The sequence below is a fragment of the Hermetia illucens genome, chromosome 6, assembly GCF_905115235.1.
Source record: "Hermetia illucens chromosome 6, iHerIll2.2.curated.20191125, whole genome shotgun sequence".
Lineage (NCBI taxonomy): Eukaryota > Metazoa > Arthropoda > Insecta > Diptera > Stratiomyidae > Hermetia > Hermetia illucens.
This window is the reverse complement of record NC_051854.1, coordinates 85,866,497-85,888,219: the sequence shown is the minus strand read 5'-3', so window position 1 is coordinate 85,888,219 and position 21,723 is coordinate 85,866,497. Positions and strand designations below refer to the sequence as shown.

At 40.6% G+C, this 21,723-nt stretch overlaps 1 protein-coding gene across 2 annotated transcripts; it reads left to right on the top strand.

Moving 5' to 3' along the window:
* The first annotated feature begins 129 nt into the window (after positions 1–129).
* On the top strand, positions 130–20,484 carry LOC119660200 (gamma-tubulin complex component 5-like). Of its 2 annotated transcripts, none has more exons than XM_038068627.1 (12): positions 130–335; positions 383–811; positions 6,648–7,109; positions 15,246–15,570; positions 15,631–15,817; positions 15,894–16,105; positions 16,203–16,714; positions 16,774–16,911; positions 16,973–17,069; positions 17,130–17,476; positions 20,110–20,320; positions 20,380–20,484. In XM_038068627.1, exons 1-12 carry the CDS (start codon positions 255–257, stop codon positions 20,421–20,423), a joined length of 3,045 nt encoding a protein of 1,014 aa, XP_037924555.1. In that variant the 5' UTR covers positions 130–254; the 3' UTR covers positions 20,424–20,484. The 2 variants fall into 2 exon arrangements, with proteins under 2 accessions (XP_037924555.1, XP_037924556.1); XM_038068628.1 differs by having other exon boundaries at positions 130–332; positions 20,380–20,423.
* The last annotated feature ends 1,239 nt before the right edge of the window (positions 20,485–21,723 follow it).

Below are 21,723 nucleotides of genomic sequence, written 5' to 3'. Positions count from 1 at the left end.
TACATAAGGCCTAGTGCGATTTAGTCAAGCATATTTTCCTAATTCTCGAAATTGCTTTCATATATTACATTTGCAATACGTTCAATGGTTGGTTCTAGCTGCAGCTGCTTCTTGTTTTAAAGTAGCAGCTGGTCGGGCAGTTGCTTATTGGAAGTTGAAAACGACCGAGATGACAGCAGCGATTTGTTGTCATTTGCAAAAGTCAATAAACAGTAAATTGGGAGACAGCAACGGTTCGGATTTCTTTAAAAATAATGTCGGCTCAGGAGGAGCGACAGCGAATAATTCGTGAAAATATACCGAAACTCATTCATTCGCTGACTAAGTTCGAGGTAGTCACTTGCTTTATTTTCGATCAGTTTTAATTTGTCATTATTTTCAGCCAACTGATCCGAACTTCCAATTATGCGAACAGTGCGCTTGGTACACAATTCGCAACCACCGCAACTTGAGCGTGAATAGCCACGAAACGAGACGTCGAATAGATGGAATGATTGAGAAGTTCGTTGTGGGCAACTACCCACAACATGCTCAGCACTTCAGGCGACTTTGCGACGAATTGATCGCTCATCCCTTATGCGTCAATCATTATGAGGTTGACGTTCAATGGGCTATTATAGACTTCCTACTGAATGTTTCGTACAATCCGGTGGGATCTATCCGACGAAGTAGATCTAATGTGGAATTTGTTAACTTGCGAACCAACGAGGAAAACACAGAGAATGATGTGGAGTATTGGGTGAATTTATTAAAAGAGGATTGCATCCCGATTGATCAACAGCAGTGCGACTTAGTCGATTCGGATTTGAGTGTAAGTATTTGCTACTTCGATATCAAATGGCAATTCTTCTTTGTCCTTGGAAAGTTCCGTCCAGGTCGCTATATTTTTCATCTTTATTATATGATTGGTATTATTGCCAAATTGCTCATTTTGTGGTGCCCTACATAACTACTAACCTTGAACAACCTAAAGAAGTCGAAACACCGGAAGCTGGACGCTTCAGGTATGAAAGTTTTTGTGTATTTCTTTTGTAAGGGCATTTGAGTAGCACGTAATATATGCATATATTATGCGAAGATATCCAGTTTCTGGTGATACTGACATTCAAAGTCTTGAATTTTCAAGAAGCGACAACTTTGACCTATTATAATTTTGTTAGTAATTGTGCGATTTCCACCAAATTTGGTAAGGCGCAGCCAGGCAGGTCATACTCTATGTTATAGCTGGGATGTACTTAAGGGGGGTTTGGCAGGTGTGTTTTATAATTATAAGGTCACTATAAAAATTATATTATTTCCAAAATGGCAGACTGTAGGGTAACATAATATTCAACGAAAGTGATGAGAGGCCCGAAAAAAATACAAATAACATCTGCACGTGCAAAATTAACGTTTTGTTGCGCCGTTTTGATGCCACCAGCGGAACACCGACTGCATTCGCCGAAGGACTGCCAAGAGCAGAGCCTCGCCTGGCTAATCGGTCAGCCCGCTCATTCCCCTCTATGTTCCTATGCCCGGGAACCCAGAGGAGAGTGACCATGAGGGTGCCGCTCACACGGTTCAGCGCGTCTCTCACTGCCCCACTAGCCTGGAAGATGTCGTCGCTGAGTACAAGGCCTTAATGACCGGTCTTCCACTTTGCCCTGGTTGGAAAGTTCACAGCAAAGTTTCTCGTGAAGTTTAGCTTGCGTGTGGCATAGTCCGTGGGGAATGCCTAGATTTCCGAGGTACTTCGTCTAGGATGTTGCTGTGGCCGTAGTAGTCTGATGGCACTGCACGCTGCAACATATTTGATGTTGAGGTCTAGTGGGAGGAGATGCAGGAGTACATTGGGAGCATCTGCCGGGGAGGACTGCAGAGCCCCAGTAGCACCTGCACTCGCGGTTCTTTGAATCCTATTAAGCTTCATCCTATTGTATTTTTTCCTCAACGCCTGTCACCATACAATAGAGCCGTACGTTAGAATCGGACGCACTACAGCGGTGTACATCCAGAGAACCATCCCCGGCCGGAGACCCCATTTCTGTGCAAAAATTCTCTTGCAGGCATAGAAGGCTATATAGGCCTTCTTAATCCTCTAGGGTTTTTAGCGCGAAAGAGGTCAGGCTGATTGGTCGAAAGTCCTTCGCGGACTCATGACTGCGCCTGCTTTCGATATGAAAACCACTCGTGCGCGTCTTCAGGACTGTGGTACGTATCCTAAAGAGATGCAGCTCCGGTAAATCTCAACAAGCCACGGCACAACCGTTTCCTGCTGCTTCTGTAGCATGACTGGCATTATGCCATCTGGACGTGGAGATTTATATGCGGGGAAGCTGTTTATAGCTCAGCCGATCTTATCCTCGATAATTACATATTTGATAGTCTCGCAAGGCTGGGTGGTCGCAAACTCTCCAAGCAAGGTTCTGACCCACAGTCCTCCTCGCTGGCGGGAAAGTGCGTTTAAACCAGCAACTCCAAGGTTTCACTACAAGATTCCGTCCAGGAGCTTTCCGACTTTTTAAGACAGAATGAGCTCTTATGTTCCTTGAACAGAATCTTACTGAGCCTCGCGGATTCACTGGTGCTTTCCATGTTCTCACAATAGTCCAACCAAGACCGGCTCTTAACGGTCCTAATGGTCTAACTTGTACTTCTTCAGGCAGTCCTTGTATGGCTGCCAGTATTTTTGCCTGTAGCAATTGTTGAAGATCTCTCTGGTCAGCTTTCTGAGGCTAGAGAGATCTTCATTCCACCACGGTGGTAAGGTCTTTTTGCTGTACTTAGTAGGGCACGAGACTTTAAAGGCGGTATCGAATGCCTTCTCCAGAGCCCCGACCTTTGACTCCAATTCGTCTGTCGTGCCAATTCTACCAATTTGCGCACCGGAGAGTTTGTTCTTAATTACTTGACCAAATCTTCTCCAGTCGATCCTCCTGGGATCTCTGAAGAGTTTGGAGACCTCTGCGACGAGATCTAGACTGAAAAGTATCCAACTGTGATGAGAGAAGGATCTCTGGTCAGACACTCTCGTCCTCCACCCTAAGAATCCCATTGTCGGTTATTAGAGTGATATCAAGGACCTCCTCCCAACCGTCACAGTTCTCCGAGCAGGGGAAATGGAGGGTTGGTGTACTGCCCCGGTTACACACCGATAGGTTTGAAGTAATAATAAAATCAAAGAATGACTCACTTCTCTCGTTGATTTCCGAGCTGCCACAAAGCGTATCCCTTGCATTGGTGTCGCAGCCTACCAACAGGTTGGCCTTCTTTGTTGCTATGGTGTTCGTCAGATGTTGTAGTTTTTGTGGCGGAGATGATCGGTCGTGAGCCATGCAAGCCGAGGAAATATATACGTTCTCTACCCCGCCTGCTCCAGCTTGACCACGACTAGGTCGCTGGAACTCAGGTCCGGACACAGAAAAGCGTAAAGACTCTTCCTCGCGAGAATACATGCTCCAGGTCTATCCTGATCTCTCTCCTGTCTCCTGTGCTGTGGAAGAAATTAAAATATTTACTTTGGAACCCTTTGATGGTTCGGTCGCCTCCGACTCAGGGCTCCTGTATTAGTGCGATGTCGATGTCTTCCTCTAAGAGGAAGACAAGCAGATTAGCCGAGGCGTCAACAATCGCCTGGTATTTAGCGAGGCCTTTTTCATCCCGCTCGTCGACAGTATCGGCTTTCTTATTCTTAGCAATCTTGCTGAGAATATGTATGGCCTTCTGGTACTGGCTCTTGAGCAGGACACCTTCGCTCTTAGGCGGTTTTCGCCAGTCGACGTTCTTGTCGGTTTTCACTTTCGAGGGGTCCCCCGACGTTGAGGGTTTCGAGTTAGGAGTACTATGTCCGGTACTAGCTACGCCCAGTTTGACGGCAGCGGATTCCAGCGTGGAAACCACTAGTCCGTCTGCCGCCTCGCTCAGGGAGGTCCCTACGGTTGGTTTCGGCACAGCGGTGCTGGCACCGAGTGTATTGCTCTCGACGGCTACTGTCCCCTGGCTTGAGGCCAGCAGTTCGCCCTACGATGTACACCTGGCATCACCCCCCATCTTCTATCGTCGTTTTTTTTTAAAAATTTGAGTCCATATCTTGGTCCCACGAGTAATCCGGGAAGAATGTCCACCCTGGCTGGTCCGGTTACCAGGATAACGGTCTTATTTGAAACTGAAGGTGCCGAAGGTATTCAGAGTTCGCATACTAAAGATCAAGCTCCCCATTGGCCACGCAGCCCTCGGCGTATGCTGTTCCACCTTGGCTTGGGGTCCTATTAACACCTCCGGTGCATGGAGGACGATCCCAGGGCTGTTGCTTCGGTCCATACCCCCGCCAGATCTACTTGCCCCTAACACATGACCAGCAGACAAGCAGATCCCCGTCAGTTGGATGAGCCTACTCCCAGCCCGGACCTACATACTCTTGGCCCGTCCGAAGACGGTTTCAAGCGGCCACCGCGAGGAGGTCGTGTGAGGACTTGCCGAATTATGCAACTTTAACCTGAACCATAATCAGACCAGGCCGCCAAATTAACGGTACTTTGTTTATCAAGTTGGCTTCGCTTTATTAGTGTTTCACAATTAGAAGGTCACTGATATGATTTGATATTTGCGTTGCAGTTTGCAACTTAAATTATGCTCCAGTGGGTATTTTCGATTTAATTAAAGTAAATTTGGGAAAATGCCGCGCGGTTAAGAACTTATTGACTTCGAAAAAGGCAAAATAGTGTTTTTAAAGGAAAATGGGGTCAGTATGAGAGAAATTTCACGGCAAATTGAGTGTAGTCTTTGCGTTGTCCAAAAATTTTTTGAAAAGTCCTAGCAGATATGGTACAACAAAACGCTCTGGACGTAATAGCCATTTTGATGGGCGAATCGAAAGGCAAATTGTGCGCAATGCCAGCCATTCAACAGTGTCCCTAGCACGCCTGTGTTGCGTAGCAGATGGAAATGTTTCACGATCCACTATTTGGAGGACCCTTAAAACGTGTTCAGACTCTTCGATATGGTAAGGACCAAGCGGCAATTACATTGAAAAGTTTGGGTACAAACTGAAATACGGTAACTATTATCTTATACAATTCAAAGTAAAAATGTGTGTTTTTGTTTTTTTTTATGGTGCATCATTTTAGTTTTTAAAGTTTTTGTGTTTTCAAAAAAGAACTTATAATAAGTCAACAATGGATTCTCCTAAATTATTTATGATTTTCTCCCAATATTCCGGCAACTTTTCGACCCTTGCTTAAAAAAAATTGGTTGGTTTCAATCAAAGAATACTTGAAGCCAATTTTGAAATTCAGCACTGTTGCTGAAGGAAATTCCGCGCAGATTCTTCGAAAGTGATCGAAATAGGTGATGAGATCCGGTGAATACGCCAGATGTTGGAGAAGTTCCTGATTGGGTCCTTGAATGATCACTTTTGTCACATTTACTATGTGAGGACGCGTATTGTCATGCTGAAAAATCAGTTGGCGTTGTCATTCGGGTCTTTTTTCTTGAATGACAACGTGATATCTGCGAAGTTATTTACAATTTTGTTCGGCTCTGATTGTCTGATTTCTTGAGAATAGTTCGTAGTAAATGACATCCAGTTAATCCCACATACGCATAACATTCTCTTCTTTGGGTGAGGTCCTTGTTTAACACCAGCCTTTCCTCTCAGTCAAAATGGGCAAAATGATGAAATTTTATATTTGAATTTGGTTCAAGCGCATCGGTTGATTAGTTTCGGAAAAACTACAACACATCTTTCAAATATGTCAACTTTGAGAAAACCGCGTTGAGTTTTTTTAACGAAAAATCATTGATAATTGCACCTTACTGCTAACCGGCAATACCTGCACACTAGAGTAGACCTTTTGAGTTGCGAAAATTTTATGTTTGCACAATTTAACCCTTCTACGTTGAACCCTGCTTCTTCTCAGAAGTCAAAGCCAAATAGTTCGCATGGGAAAGAGGACGGAATGTGTTTTTCGTACTGTCGGATCTTAGTTAGTTTATATAAATATTAACGCAAATGTAAAACAAAAAAAAAAAAAAATTTAAAATTACTAGCGTGAGTAGTCAGCAGTTATGCCATGCAGTGGAATCCATTATCCCAGGAAGGTCGACAAGTCAACTATGTGTCATAGAACAGTGGAGAAGGTCTGCAAACTTCTCGGAAAATCGTGGAGCAAATTGAAGAACATTGCCAAGAATCGACAGTAATGGCGCGTGTGGTGGACGCGCAAAGCTCCACATAAGGGTTATGGCAACCTGTAAGTGCTTGGAATATTCTTCCTTTTGATTTGTTAAGCAGGGGAGGGGGGGAGGTGTTTGGTTAATTTGGTAAAAAAATGGCATGTTTTTAAGATTTTTTTTTTGCGGATACACAAAGTGCCAACTTATTCAGCCAATTTACATATAATAATGAAGCAATGGAACAATATTTCCCGAAACTTCGATTGCAAAAAATTTAAAATTGAATGAGTGACAGTGAATCTCCGGAGGCACTTCGGGAAATAGCTGTTTCGCGATGTAAAAAAGGCTTCCTTGTAGTAAGGTTTAGATATGTAGGCTCATAAAAATATGTTTTTCACATTTGATACTTTGCAGATGACGGAACGATATGTAAAAATTGATAAGTCAAATTTTCGATTCTGCTTATCTCTTAATCTTTTCCTTCAAATACACAGGACTGGTCCGAATGTACATCAGATGTGGAGTCCTCAGAGATTACAGATAAAATTAGTAGCACCACAGTAGAGCCAAGCCCCGAAGAGCGTTATAAAGCGTACATAATTAAATCAGGATTAACTCCACCCCAAAAGGAACCCCATTATAATTTGTTTGATTCTTCAAAATCAAATCAGTGGTTGCTCGATAACGTTCAACATTCCTGGTGGCAAAAACATCAATCCACAACTGATATTTGCAGTGCAAACGTTGAGGCGAATTTCTGTCAGCTGTGGAATCAATGTGTTATTAATACGACAACTACTTTAAGGAAAATAACTCCTGTTTCAACGACGTCGGAGTATTGCTTGTTGCGCGAGATCATTTGGATGTTCCAGGAACCAACTAACTGCAAGTTTTTCGCTTTGAAGAATGGGAATATCATTGTGAACAATGATGTGTCAATATCAAGTGTAACGCAGGTATGTACTTTTCTAGTGTATTGAACTTTTTAAATAATGTGTGCTAACGTTCGAAGATATTGATTTTAAAGTTTTGTGTAAAACAAAATTTTTTTCAAGTCTGTTACTTTCAATTCGTCTGTCACGAAATGGGGTGGAGATATTCGAACTGGGAACTTCCACGGATGGGTTGACGCCAGTTTTGACATTGATTTTGAAACGAGGAGAGTACATTGAAAAATAGCAAATATAAATCAAGGGGCTATTCGGGAAATTTACAATCGAAAATTTTGCACGAATGTCCATATAGATATATGTTGAAATAGAGTTAATCATAGTATATACTATTGCAGAAAGTGGTGATTTTTACACTGATTTATTTCTATTTTTTTTTCCGCGTTAATTCATTGTGGTTCTCGAGACAATGAATACTGGAACAGACCTCAAATGACAATTTTTAGAAGTTGTTTTTAAGGACTCGTAGCGCAATATTAATTTTGTTCTTTATCATGCCCTGGAATGATTTCCGATCTCAAGCTATGGTCCCCGCTGTTAGAAGGTAGTTTCGACCGTGTGGAGATCATTCATTAGAATAAGGTTGTCCTAGAGATTTTTCACCGATTCATCAAGCTCAACTTCGCATTCAACCATATAGTTTTCTGTCACAGGAGCTTTTCACATAACTTTTCTCATAACCCTACTCTCTGGACTCTTCGAATCTATTTTTAACAAGGTGGAACAAACTTTCCAGAGGTTCAGCGATGAAGTAATGGAAGGACTGTGTTTCTGCTATGCTTGCCTTGTTATTTTTATCTTTGGGGTGATGTTTAAAAGTCTGAGGTAGGAAGATTGCGTCACCAACTCTTGCAAATGCCCATTTGGATAGCGTCAAGTGTTTATTTGGACATCATCATTCCACCATTTGAAGATTGGTTAATGGTATGGTCAAATGACTTAGTTGGCAGCTACTATAATAATAATAATAATCGTTGGCGCAACAATCCATATGGGATCAGGGCCTTGAAGTGCGTTAGAACACTTCATTCAAGACTGTAACGGTACACTGTAGGAGGCAATGTGGTCAGCATTGCGCTCGCCCGAGATTGTTACTCTGATTTGACTCAGGTACTCATTCACAGCTGAGTCGACTGGTATCCGACATCCAGTCACGATAACAAAAGGCAGCTACAACAATGTGCAGTTGATAGTCTCTGGGTGCATTGCTTTTTTCAGTGTCTCTGGGAATTTGTGCGGCATATAAGGACGATGTCGAGGATAAATTGCTTTTTTCAGTGTCTCTGGGAGTTTGTGCGGCATATAAGGGCGATGTCGAGGATAAATCAGTGATCCAATTACCTAACACTAGTACGGATGGAGCACAATTTTTTACAGAATATTGGTGAGCATCTACGAGATCTGAAGCCTACTTGAGGAAGTTCGCCATGGCAAAAGTAAAACTTTTGTTCTTGCAGACCTCGCAACAACGGGTCAAGCCTTTCGGTGTTAGGATGGCCCCGAGAAGCTACGGCGCACACAAATTTCCATCGCAAGATAGAAAATGTGCAAAATATTTTTCCAAACTAAACAAACATCATTTGATAAAAAGTTTGCAGATGCTTGGAAGTTCATTGGTCAAAGAGTGTCGTCACAAGTTAATTACCTGAATCCGCGCAACATAACTTTAAAAAATTGTAAAAGGCAATTAAAATTAAAGTGGATAAGTTGCAATAGACATAAGGACAGATTTTTTCAAATAGAAAAGAGATGGCTATGAAGGCCCTGTGTATTTCAAACCAACCGACATTTGAGAGGTTATTGTGGTCGGGCGCTATTAGCTTTCCAAGCAAATAGTGAACAGACGAAACGTAGGAAAACAACAGCTTTTCGTGCTGGAAAGAACTCGAATGTTTTAGCTCATGCTATGCAAATGCAATTGAAGGCGAGCGGTAGAAAATTTAAAGCAGACGTGGTGAAGAAAGTAACCGAAGGGCCAGGGTTTGCGTAATAACATATAAAAGATAAATATGTCCAAAAGTCTACATATTTGCCGGTAACTGATGTCTTGTCTATGGTAATTGAAGCTGACTTATCCGAAAAACAATATAAAGTAATTCGAAGTTATGCGAAGGAAATATTCCCGCCATAAAAACTTGTCCAAAAAGAAAAATTAAAATGTTACCCAGAAAACATTTCAGTGAAGCTGAGGTACCATTACAATCAATTTGAAAGCATACTACCTGTTGGCTACTGTCAGCTCAAAAAGATGTCATTAGAAGTCTAGATCCAACGGATTCTCTAACCCTAATTTCAAAGTGGGGTTTCCAGTCACACGCAGTACAAACAAAAATTCGTATCAGAACTTGACAACAATAAAGAATACTCTGTGGCGCATAAAACCATATTCACGATGGTAGACGGTAAATAATGCAATGCCTTAAGTGAGAATAAATCTTCTATCCGATGCTATTTATGCAGTGCTACGTCTAAAGATTTTAGTAACTTACAACAAATGTTATCCAGAAGTGTCGATGATAGCTTCTTGTCGTTTGGTATTTCAGTGCTACACTCATGGATGAGAACATTAGAATTTCTACTGCAACTAGCATATAAATTACCAATTAAATCTTGGCGAATCACAAAAGAAACCAAAGATATTGTTGAAAACAACAAAAAAATTCTTCAAGAAAAATTTAGGAAAAAAAGTGTTGTTAATAATTAATCAATCAAAACCTGGATATGGTAGCAGTAATGATGGGAATGTAGCCAGGAAGTTTTTTCAAAATTTTGAAAATTCCTCAATTATTTCTGGAGTTGATAAGGAACTTTCATGATTTTACATGATTCTACAAACAATTTCAAGTGGTTTCGATATAAATAAAGAAAAATTCTAAATTTATTGTTTAGAAAAGGCCAAATTATACACACTATTATATCCGCAAAACTACATAAGTCTGACTGTGCATAAGATTTTAATTCACGGCCCAGAAATTATTTCGCTCGCATTATTACCAATCGGGCAGCTTAGCGAGGAAGCACAAGAATCTCGAAACAAAGATTTTATCCGAAAGCCTTCCAAAACTTCACAATATTACAGACACTTTCAATAGACTCTGAATTTCTTCTAATACCTTGATTACTAACTACGAAAACTTTGGTGACAGGCCCTGCGACAAGTCGACCAAGAAAATGCATAGAATGTCGTTACAAACATGACGATCGGATTGAGTCACAAGCCTCGCAGAAATGCTAGGGCGTCCACCTCAATCGACGCGGCAGGACGGGCCCCGGTCCTGTCGAGAAATGGGCAAGGGTTCTTGACGCATGGACGGCGTCAGGACGTAAGCAAGTTAGTCCGCACACAACGAACAAAACAAATACGTGTCTGCACGCTAAATGTTGGTACCCTAACTGGAAAGACGGAGGAACTCGCAAGAGCCCTTCGGAAAAGGTGCATTGACATCTGCGCTCTGCAAGAAACCCGATGGTCTGGTGCCAAAAGCTGCGACATTGAACGCGAACGCGGTAAAAATGGCTACAAACTTCTCTATTTTGGCAACCCACACACTCAATATGGTATTGGCATTGCCATCTCAGAGGGTTTCCGTGATGCCATTAAAGAAGTCGAACGATTTGATGATCGGCTGATGAAGCTCACCATTATATCAGCTAATCGCACTATTCAATTCTTCACCGCGTACGCACCACAAACAGGTCGACCTGATGCCGAGAGAGATGCCTTCTGGCAACTTCTCGATGAAAAGACTTGTCACTTGCCTGCTGATGACTATATCATCACTAATGGTCATGTGGGTGAAAAGGCAGACGGTAACAGGTGCCATGGGGGAAAGGGGTTCGGAGCGCGCAATGAAGGTGGCGAGCGTATAATCGATTTTGCGGACACCCATGACCTTGTACTTATGAATACATGGTTCATCAAACGATTGTCTCACCTTCCCACATTTTATAGTGGGAACAATAAAACGCAAATCGACTATATTCTCATAAGACGCCAACATTTTACCACTGTCACTGATTGCAAAGTCGTTCCCTATGAGACCATCGCACTTCAACATCGGCCGTTGATTGCCGTCCTGCGAATTAAGCCACCGATAAAACAGCGTGAGGAACGCACTGGCCCGCCGCGCATTAAATGGTGGCGATTTGGTGAGGAGAAAGAAGAAACGGTCTCACTCATACGATTGCCAACCATTACGAATGTGGAAGAATCATGGAACCAAATGAAAGACACGATCCACAAAGCGGCCTCTGCAACCCTCGGGGTCACCAAGCCGGATAAGCGGTACATCAACCGAGATACTTGGCTTTGGAATGATGATGTTGAAATGAAGGTCCGTGAAAAGAAACGCCTCTACCACAAATTTCTCGACGATAAAACGCCTGCTAATTGGCAAATTTATAAGAATGCCAACCGGGAAGCAAAGAAAGCAGTCGCTGTCACCCGAGCGAACCATTTCAAAAATCTTTACGATAAACTGGACACTCGGGATGGTGAGAGAGATCTGTATCGACTTGCTAAAAGCCGTGATGAACGCACACAGGATATCGAACACTTCTGTTGTGTTAATGACAAGAACGGTACTTTGCTTACCAACCGTCGAGCCGCAACGGATAGATGGCGAGAATACTTCGAGCAGATTTCAACTGAAGAATTTGCTCATTCTCCACTTCCACAATCATTGCCGACATTTGGAGCAGTTCCACCAGTCAGCGCAACTGAAGTTGAGGAGGCAATAAAACAGATGAAATCGGGGAAAGCAACAGGACCTGACGACATCGCATCTGAGCTCTGGAAAGCGAAGAGCTGGGACCCAACATTGTGGCTCAGTGAATTCTTTAACCGGGTTATTCAGGAAGGAAGAACACCATCTGACTGACAAGAAAGTACCACTGTTCCAATATGGAAAAAGAAAGGTAGTCCAGCAGAATGTTCAAATTACCGTCCGATCCGGTTACTTTCCCATACCATGAAGATTTTTGAACGCATTCTTGACAACCGTATTCGCGAAATCGTTGAAATAACCGTGAATTAAGCCGGATTTGTCAAGAACTGCGGAACTACTGACGCAATACACGCTGCGCGGTTACTCATGGAGAAACACCGTGAGAAGCATCGCCCTCTTTACATTGCCTTTCTGGATCTAGAGAAAGCGTTTGACCGTGTACCACACGAACTCATCTGGTATGCTTTACGACAACATTTCGTGCCAGAAGAACTCGTGCGCTGGGTTCAATTGCTCTACCACGATCCGAAAAGTAAAATTCGAAGTATGGCGGGTGTATCAAAATCGCTTCGTGTCTCTGTTGGAGTTCATTAAGGAAGTGCCCTCTCACCACTCCTCTTTGTCCTTGTTATAGACACCGTCACACGGGATATCCAACGTCCAGCGCCCTACACACTGCTTTATGCAGATGATGTTTTCCTAGCATCTGATAGCAAAAATGATCTCGAGCAACTTGTTCAAAAATGGAATGATCGCCTCATGCAACACGGTCTCAGATTGAATTTAAACAAAACTGAATTTTTGACGACCGATCCCCATGAAACAGGCACAATCACTGTCAGCGGCAGTGATCTGCCCAGAACTGAGCGATTTAAATACCTCGGGTCAACGCTATCAGCCAATGGAGAGCTGCGTTATGAAATTGCTTCACGCATTAACGCAACCTGGATGAAGTGGCATTCCACAACTGGTGTCCTTTGTGATCGACGTATCAACGAACGTCTCAAATCTAAAATTTACCGCAATGTCGTCCGTCCGGTCGCTCTCTATGGTTCGGAGTGTTGTCCAACCATAAAAGACAATGAACGGCGTCTGACGGTAATGGAGACGAAGATGCTACGTTGGACTAGTGGCGTCACACGTTTAGATCACATCCGAAATGAGAATATCCGCGATCGTTATGGGGTTGCACCGATCGTGGAAAAGTTGCGAGAGAGGCGTCTTCAATGGTATGGTCACGCAATTCGTGCAAACGAGAATTCACTTGCCAAGATTGGTCTGAACATCGAATTCGATGGTAAACGACCAAAAGGGAGACCTAAGCAACGGTGGCTTGATACGCTGGATGGGGATTTGAAAGCCTCGAGATTGCACCCAGATCAGGCATTCGATAGAATCAAATGGCGAAGCCGATCACGACGAGCCGACCCCGCTTGTGAACGGGACAAAGGCTGAAGAAAAAGAAGACTAACTACGAAAACTACCAACTCTAAAGAGAAAATCATTCGATAGGGAGGTTTGTGATATGTTAACGGTGGACTTGGATAAATCACGGATTCTGATGATTCCGCCTAATCAGATTTAAAATTTATTACTGGCTCTAAAATGAATCAGGTGCAAAAAATATACATTCCTATTTTTTCCTTTTTTTTGATTATAATAATATAATAATTTTTTATTGTAATGATCCTTATTTTAATATTTTACTTTACTTACTGTACTTAACAACTGAACCAATGTTTGACAATATGTTAAATGTTCTAGGGGTTTTCAGTTTTATTGTTTCAAATTTTTGCGTTTTATATTAAATACATATATGCTATGGGAAATTACATTTTTTTTAATAGTTTATCCGTGCTTTTATTCCATTATTTATTATGCACAATAAGATTCTAACACGAAAAAAATGATTTAGAAGTTTTGAGCACGAGCGCCCTATAAAGGCCCCAGTGTGCGGCAGGGAGTGCAAGATGATAATGAATCCATTTTCTGCCCCAGTCATAATGCAAAATATTAATCTCGGTCGACTTTTTAAGCAACTAATTACAAGCAAATAAATGTCATTCAACACTTCTCGGCTTCAACTTGCATAGCATTTAATTTTCCTATGAAAGAAGGGGAAACCGGGAATGCCGTTAACGTCCTTTACTAACTGCATCTGCCATTTGATCAGCAAGATAGCTCTTCGAGTGTTGAGCTACGGCTGGATTATACAAGCGTTCGATGTTGAAATTGGGGGATCGCAGGTCACCACCACACCACCAACCGTGCATGCAATGGTAGACGCAACACGCGAACGAAGGTAAGCAACCGTCAGATGGTGATATCTTCCGAGACCGATGTAAGCGGCTCTCTTGTAATGGACATTCAGAAGAGAATTCCTATTTCTACTGCTGATCGCCATCATAATGTCAACTTTAGACGGCCTCTCCTGAACTGCGTGTAGTTGCTCGTAGAAAGCATCCTTCTCCACTATATCGAAAGTCTTCATTTTTGCATAGCACTAAATAATTTTGATGTGCCTTAATCTGGACTGGAATCTAGCAGTCAGAAACAACCCAATATCAGATTCGCATGTGCTGCCACTTAGCTTTCCAGAGTACAAAAGTATCTTGCCACGCGAAGGAGGGGAGGAGGCTACTCTGCAGAGTCCCACCATCTTATTTGGGTTAGGTACACAATGTCCAGCTTATATCGTTGAAATTCCCGCTCGAGTTAAAGGAAGCGAGCATTCTGTGAACTCTGGATTCCGTTGTCGATGAGCGTGTGCACATTCTAGAAACCAATCTTAGCCTGTTTTCGGTAGTAGTAAAGTTTCGAAATTTGCAAGTTGCTAGACCAGAAATTTTTATCCCTTTTAATTGCCTTTTACGTGAAGTAGGGGAGATTTTGAGTGTATTCTTAAGTCCCAACTCGCAGGGCAGCCTAATAATAACTATTTGAGAGTCTTCGATGAGTCCGAGCCGCAGCATAATATTAAAGCAGGAAAAACCTCCCACAAATAACGATAATTTGTTCGAGCTAACGTTTTCAATTGGGTATAATTTTATGATGTAGACACAAAGTGTCTAATGTCGATATGGAGTTATGTCGACAGATGTCTACATTTATTGTACGACATTTATAATCTACTAATTTCGGCTACCATTAATCGCAATACCCACAAATAAATTACGCTATTAGGTCAAAACGCTTTCATGTTAACAGTAGAGCCTATGTCTTATGAAAAAGTTAGGTTTCTAATGTGTAAACTTGTCTCAAGATGAAAAGTTTTGTGGTATCTATCGTCTAGCGCTGAAGTCGTTCCCACATGATGATCTCTACTCCCCAATAAATTTTCGGACTACAGAGTTTCTCTAATCCAATTTCGCTTATCAATATTAAATATATTTCTTTCCATTTCTTTGTTTTTCAGAATAGCTTAAAATCATTTCTAGAGGATCTCATTCCATACATGCAAAAATCTATGGAATTACAGAATTTTGTAAAGTCTATTTATCATTATCAGTCTCAAACGAAAGCGCCGTACACTTACGAATGCTACGCGAATGGCTTGAAACAATTGCTTGAACCGTTCTATGATAAGATGTCAAAGATCGAAGAAAGAGCAAAAGCCCAGAATATTGGGGCAACAAATACCATTCTTCAGTTGCGCCAAGAATTGCACAAAGATTTGCAGTATTTGGACACGTTGCATTCTATCCATTCGTTCTCGATTCTGGATCATGCTAAGTATCCTGGTGAGATATAGGATAGGTATACTCAAGCTACTAAACTTCAATGTATTTTGGATATTTCAGCTCACATATGTACTGCCCATCTCTTGGCCGGATTAATGAACAAATTTCGCTCTGCGACATGCCTGGAAGCCGCTAACATGGCTGTGTCTTTGTTTTTGTTAGCAGTTAAAAGCTTTTGCCAAATAATAGATACATGGTGGATCGAGGGTCGGCTGGACGATTGGCACAATGAATTTTTGGTTGAGAAGTATGTCTTCTATTTTCATTGTAATTTTTCTGTATAATCCATAAATTATCTTCTAATTTGTATATTGTTAAACTAGAAAATCTGCAGAGAATGAAGAAGTCATGCTTCGTCTGTATGAGAAATGTAAGGAAAGGTCATTTTTTGTGCCACAATCAGTCTCAAATATCATCCAGAAGGATGCGTTTCTAGCTTTGCTAAGGGACCACTCGGTACAAGCTGGATGCACGTTAAATTTACTTTATCAGATAAACAAGATCAATGAATTGAAAAGTTGCTGTGATTTCAAAGGTAAATGATTGTATTATTCTTGTCCCAGCAATTAAGGAAACCGTACAAAGATTACAGCAATAGTAATTTTTTCTTTTGATGATCACTATTTTTGTAGATACCTTGTACGATTCTTTCATAGAATCTTTCCATAATGAAATTACAAGTTTCAAAAGCGAAGATTACATAATGAATGTAGAGAATGATGTGACCAAGTCATTAGTCCCTAAAGAAACTACAAAACAACCTGAATCTCAAGATCTCTCAGCGCAATTTTGGTCATTTCAAGATGAATTTCTAATGATGGCGTTCAAAGATTTAAACATTTTTGAACAAGCGAATGGTGACGCAACTGTCGAAAATACATTGATGCCTGATTCTGATGTAGACGTCCTTGACATCCTAAGTGGTTTAAATAGAGCTTCACAAATTATTTTACCGCTAGAAGATATTGTGGTTAAATCTTTTGCCAACATACTCAAATCTAGAATCTCTTTTGCAAATAGCTTTGTAATGAACATGTACAAAAACGAATTTAAAATTCTAACACATTTACAAAATATGCGGAAAGTTATGCTCTTAGAGGCTAGTGATGTAATGCAAACGTTCCATATACAACTATTCAAACAAGTAAGTATCACACAAGAGAGTGTTTTTTTTTTCAAGCAAAGACGGGATCATTATTACAGATTGAATCCGGAAAAGTTTGGGCGAATCCCTTTCTACTCACCGTTCAATTGGACGATATTCTATGTGCAAAAATTCCAAACATGTCGTCTTTGTTTTGCATCGATATTTCGCCAACATTCAAGTGTGATACAACAAAGGTGAAAGACTTACTGTAATCTATATTTATATTTCCCTCAGTAATGAAAATGTTTATATCAGGTGATTGATGCCGTCGATGAACTCAAAATAACTTACGAAGTGAATAAACAACTTCAAAATATAATTACGGAAAAGAATCTTGTAGACTACAATGAAGGCAAGTTCAAAAGTAATCGACGTCCTGCAATAATAAAAAAGTTATTTCTTTCCCATTTAGTGTTCCGATTTCTTCTCAAAGTCAAATGGGGATTGTGGACACTAGAAAATTTGCAATTTCAGCGAAAGTACAAAACACGGCCGCCATATGCCGCATTGAAAATGATCGATTTTTTGATGCGACGCCTGGAGCAGCTTCGATTTTGGATGTTGTACGCAATGCAGTGTCTGCATTTTTACTTGACAAGCCATGTTCTTCAGTCAATGGGAATGAAACTCGACGAAAAGATCATGAATTGTACAACTCTTTCGGAAATGAGGACAGTCCACGATTCGTTTATAGAAACAGTGTGCAGCCATTGCTTTCTAAAGCCAAGCAAAAACAATATTAAGTTTGGAATTGGACAGGTGAGGAATTTTGTTGATATATACAAGTAATTTCAAACATATCTGAACAAAAACGCCGACTCTGAGACAAATCAATATCACTGTGTTATAATGATAGAAATTTGTGCACTAAAGTACAGTGGCGGAAATAAAAACATGCTTAAAGTTTTTCGACATGTTTTCTGTTCAATAACGAATGTATTTTTAATATTTATATTATACTTTCATATATGAGTTTTTAGCATATTTTATATAGAATATGGAGTGGAATTGCAATTTTTGAAAAAAGTTGGGCCAAAAAAACGTGTACAAATTAATTTTTCAAATTATGGTTGATTTATCGGAGAAAAAACGTGCTCAAAGTATTTTTCTTATTTTATTTTTTTGAGAATTGTGGTTTCCTAGGTCCACATCAACTTAATGTCGGGCCGGGCCAAATGGGGAGCAGCTTGCCCCCTCTTTTTTTGGTCCACGGGCCCCCTCGTTTAGGGCTTACCACCCAAACATTCAAAATATAAGGCGATGACCGCTATGCGGTTTCTTACCAGGGCATCGTCAGACGCGAATCATATAAAGGAGCACTTAACATCTGCGAGCCGTTTCGGTCACGCTGCTCTCAGGGCAGAGGTGGGGCAGCGTCCGACGATTTGCCTCTGCCCTGTTAAGAAACCATAAAGCCGTCATCGCCTAAAATTTTGGTAATTTTCTTAGTTTATTTTTGACATTGTGTTATTAGTAAACAATTGCCCGGGAATCTGAAGCCCCTTGTGGTTAAGGTGATACAAAAAAAACCCTAGTCAGATTGTAGTTACTAAAGCATTCAACATCTTGCCGTCTGATTCCGTAACACGTAACACAACGTAAATGAATTGAGGCTGAGGACCATTTGTTTGTCTATATTGTGTGAAAAGATCCATTTAAAATGACATCCTTAAATCGTAGATTAAGCCGACAACTCGTGAAAGTTGCGAGTCACGACAGGTGCAGCTAGAAATATTTTACGGTGGACAATGAAATCAGTTTTTTTGTCTTATAAACTGATTGCTTTCCGACCCACTCGAAATGCATTAAAACATCGGAAAAAACTGTTACGCAAGATTATGATCCGCGAAACAGTACGTTGAATGGAGTGTCAAAGCTGGACCTTATGGTGCGACTAATCAAAATGTATGTTCTTTTAAACAGACGGGATTCATCATATTCGACTATCTTTTGGAAAAAGTTAGGACGTAAAATATCAAGTGCTGGTGATCAAACATTAAGGCGGATCCGTAATGATACGGTCTACTTTTTCTCCCAATGTTTAAGGGTGTGGGTGTAATGACTGCAGCCAAATACTATATTTAATTATCAGGATCTATAATACCTCATTTTCGCGACAAATTGATCAACGATTGGATTTTTACGCAGTGCAATAATCTCTGCAGCTTTGGTTCTAATTAAAAAGAGTTGCCGACAAACATGTAAACGTGTTTTAAAGGCCTCTACAAACCGCTGACTTGAATCCCATCGATCATCTCTGGAAAATCGTTGACAAAAAGATTATGGAACACAATTTCACAAAAACAACTGACCTATACACCGTCATTGATTGAGAGTGGGCTGGAATTCCAACGCACCTGATTTTTTGGCTTTTTGCTTCATTCTTTAGCCGTGCAGTTATTATTGCATAACAAAATGCGACAAATTATTGAACTCTTAATTCGCATAATCGTTAATTTTTTTTTCATTTTTGTTAAAGTTTTGGGAAAAAATTCAAATTTTGCACGAAAACGGCAAGAATGAAAGTGCTTACTTTATGACAACTTTTTTTCAAAAATTGAATTTGCACACTTTATTCTATATAAAATATGCTACAAAGTCATATATAAAGATACTATATCTAGATTAAAAATGCATTCGTTTTTGAACGAAAAACTGCGAGCACATTTTTATTTCCGCCATTGTATATATTGTAGTGAGGTCTAGTTGAGTGTAATGTAAACTCACGAATAACTTCATGAAGATATCTGCCGCTATTTAATAAACACGTTGACATTTTAAGTTGGTACGATTTTGTTATTAAATATTTAATACTTTAATACGTTTTTTTTTTAAAATAACAAATGCACGGATAGCTGCTTTATAATTTTACAAGTCCTTATCACGTTAGGGTAAAAATACAAATGCCCATTGTGAAGCAAACGTTCTCTATCCACAAAAAGGTGCGTAGCAATGCGTCGTAGCAAACACGGTGTCAACGTCTTTGATGAGACTTTCAGAATCGTTGCATATAAGACAGGGCAATAGGAGTGACGATTTGACCTACAGCTGGGATGATGCCGCCGGCAGAAATAAAACGAGACTGCAAAATAGAGCAGTCGAAAATTCCTGTTCATCAAACGGCTTTAAAAGCATACAGCCGCCTCTTGGGTTAATTTTTTATCCCTACAATCTGGAGCTATGTGCTATCTCAGGATTTTTAACAAGCCACCATACTAGACCTTTGGATGCATGTCTCTTTAGGAATCTTTCAGACTGCAGGGAGTCCACATTATTCCTTTTTCATACTAGCTAGGAGCAGCAAGCTTAGTTTTATTATCCTATTTTATATAAAATCCACTATTGAAAAAATTACAATAACCTTTCAACCTCTATTCCAATTTTCATTTTAGCTTTTAAATTTAATTTATGTTCTACGATATGAGTGGGCGAGTTGCGTAGCTGAAATTGAAGAGGAGGATGTAACTAATCTAAGTGACGAACAAAGTAGCGACTATGTTCTATCATCACAAATCGATGCTATTGAATCTACCTATATCCGATGCCATGCATATTTGGCTAATATTTTAAATAATGAAGTGTATGCGAAGCAGAATTCACACTGTAAGTTTCGAAAAATCTACCATAAACATATTTACTTAACTCTTAAACGTTTTTTTCAGTGGCTGGTCTAAGTGCTGCATTCAATAGTAGTATGCCATACTAATTGTTAAGTTTTGTACAATTGAATTTCTTTTGATAAATAAAAACTTGATGTAAGATTTTAATGAATTTTTGGAACTTGGAGAAAAATAAATATGCATGGATGGATGGATATTATAGAGATTGTCAAGAATAGCTTGCGTTGAACATGCATGTTCACGATCGCTATCGTTTCGTGGCAATAAGCTTCAGTTTCCAGATCTAAAGGGCTGGTTCACTCTATCTGGTTCGGAGGTGGCATTTGTCATCTATTGTCTGCTCAAAAAAATCGACATCTCAGCGAGGTTTCATTCCAACAAAAAATTTGAATTACGTTGGAGTAACAGGGTAAAATGGGAGAGCGTGTGAATTACCTCTGGCCTAAACGAGCAGCCGGATAGATTGACGGATCCCCCGCAGCAGAGCGAGTGGAGGCAGAGGTCATTAGTCCAAGGCAAATGTACTTTGAATCAATGGGTAAGCACACTAGCATATTCTAGGCGAAAATATACTCCATAAACAAATGTCCCTCCTTCAATCTCCAAACCGACAACCAGGCGGCTATCAAGGCACCTACTTAAGTTCACCCAGGTGAGCTCCTAACTGGTATGTGAAGATCTGAACACATTCGGCTCGCACAATAAGGATTGGATACTCGGGGTTCCAGGTAATATTGACCAAAAAGGCGACGAAACACCGGATGGGTTGGTGAGGAAAGGAGCAGCTACACCTACCATAACCTTTCTGTGGGGTTGGAAAGGGGTTCATGGCTGCGACGTTGGAATATGAAGAGGAAAGGCTGATGGAATTATAATGGGCGAGCCTACCAAGAATAAAACAGTCGAGGGTGCTCAAGAAGAGCCCTCGGATCATGGTGAGTGTGGTCACTGCAGGCTAAACTGTCATCTGGGGAAACTCGAGATATCTTCTGACTCTGTGCAGAGAGTCACGATACTTGCTTGACATACTATAGTTAATAGGTATACTATAACCAGTAAAAGGGGCATAATAGTTCATCTAGGATGCAGTGCAACTTTCCTTAATAGTATTATTATGATACTTATCTTGAAATGAATTTTCGATTGGGTAAAAAGAAGCTTAAAGGGTAACGAATTGTGCGTGGTATTTCGAAAATCTTTCGCCGAGTCCGGAGATCGAAACCGATTACATTAGCGTCATAAAAAATCGCAGTGTTCATCACCAAAGGAACAAATTATTTAGAAATTTGCTGCACATCAAAGAGAATATATACAATAGCAATAAATAGGTTTTTAGTTATAAACCAAATTATTTGTCTGAGGCAAACAACAGCAAAATATTCTTCA

Excerpts from the sequence above, each read along its gene's own strand:
- LOC119660200 (XM_038068627.1), top strand. The coding sequence starts at position 255 with ATGTCGGCTCAGGAGGAGCGACAGCGAATAATTCGTGAAAATATACCG. Across the intron at positions 16,106-16,202 it reads AAGTTGCTGTGATTTCAAAG|ATACCTTGTACGATTCTTTC; the intron begins GTAAATGATTGT and ends CTATTTTTGTAG. Across the intron at positions 17,477-20,109 it reads TTAAGTTTGGAATTGGACAG|CTTTTAAATTTAATTTATGT; the intron begins GTGAGGAATTTT and ends TTTTCATTTTAG.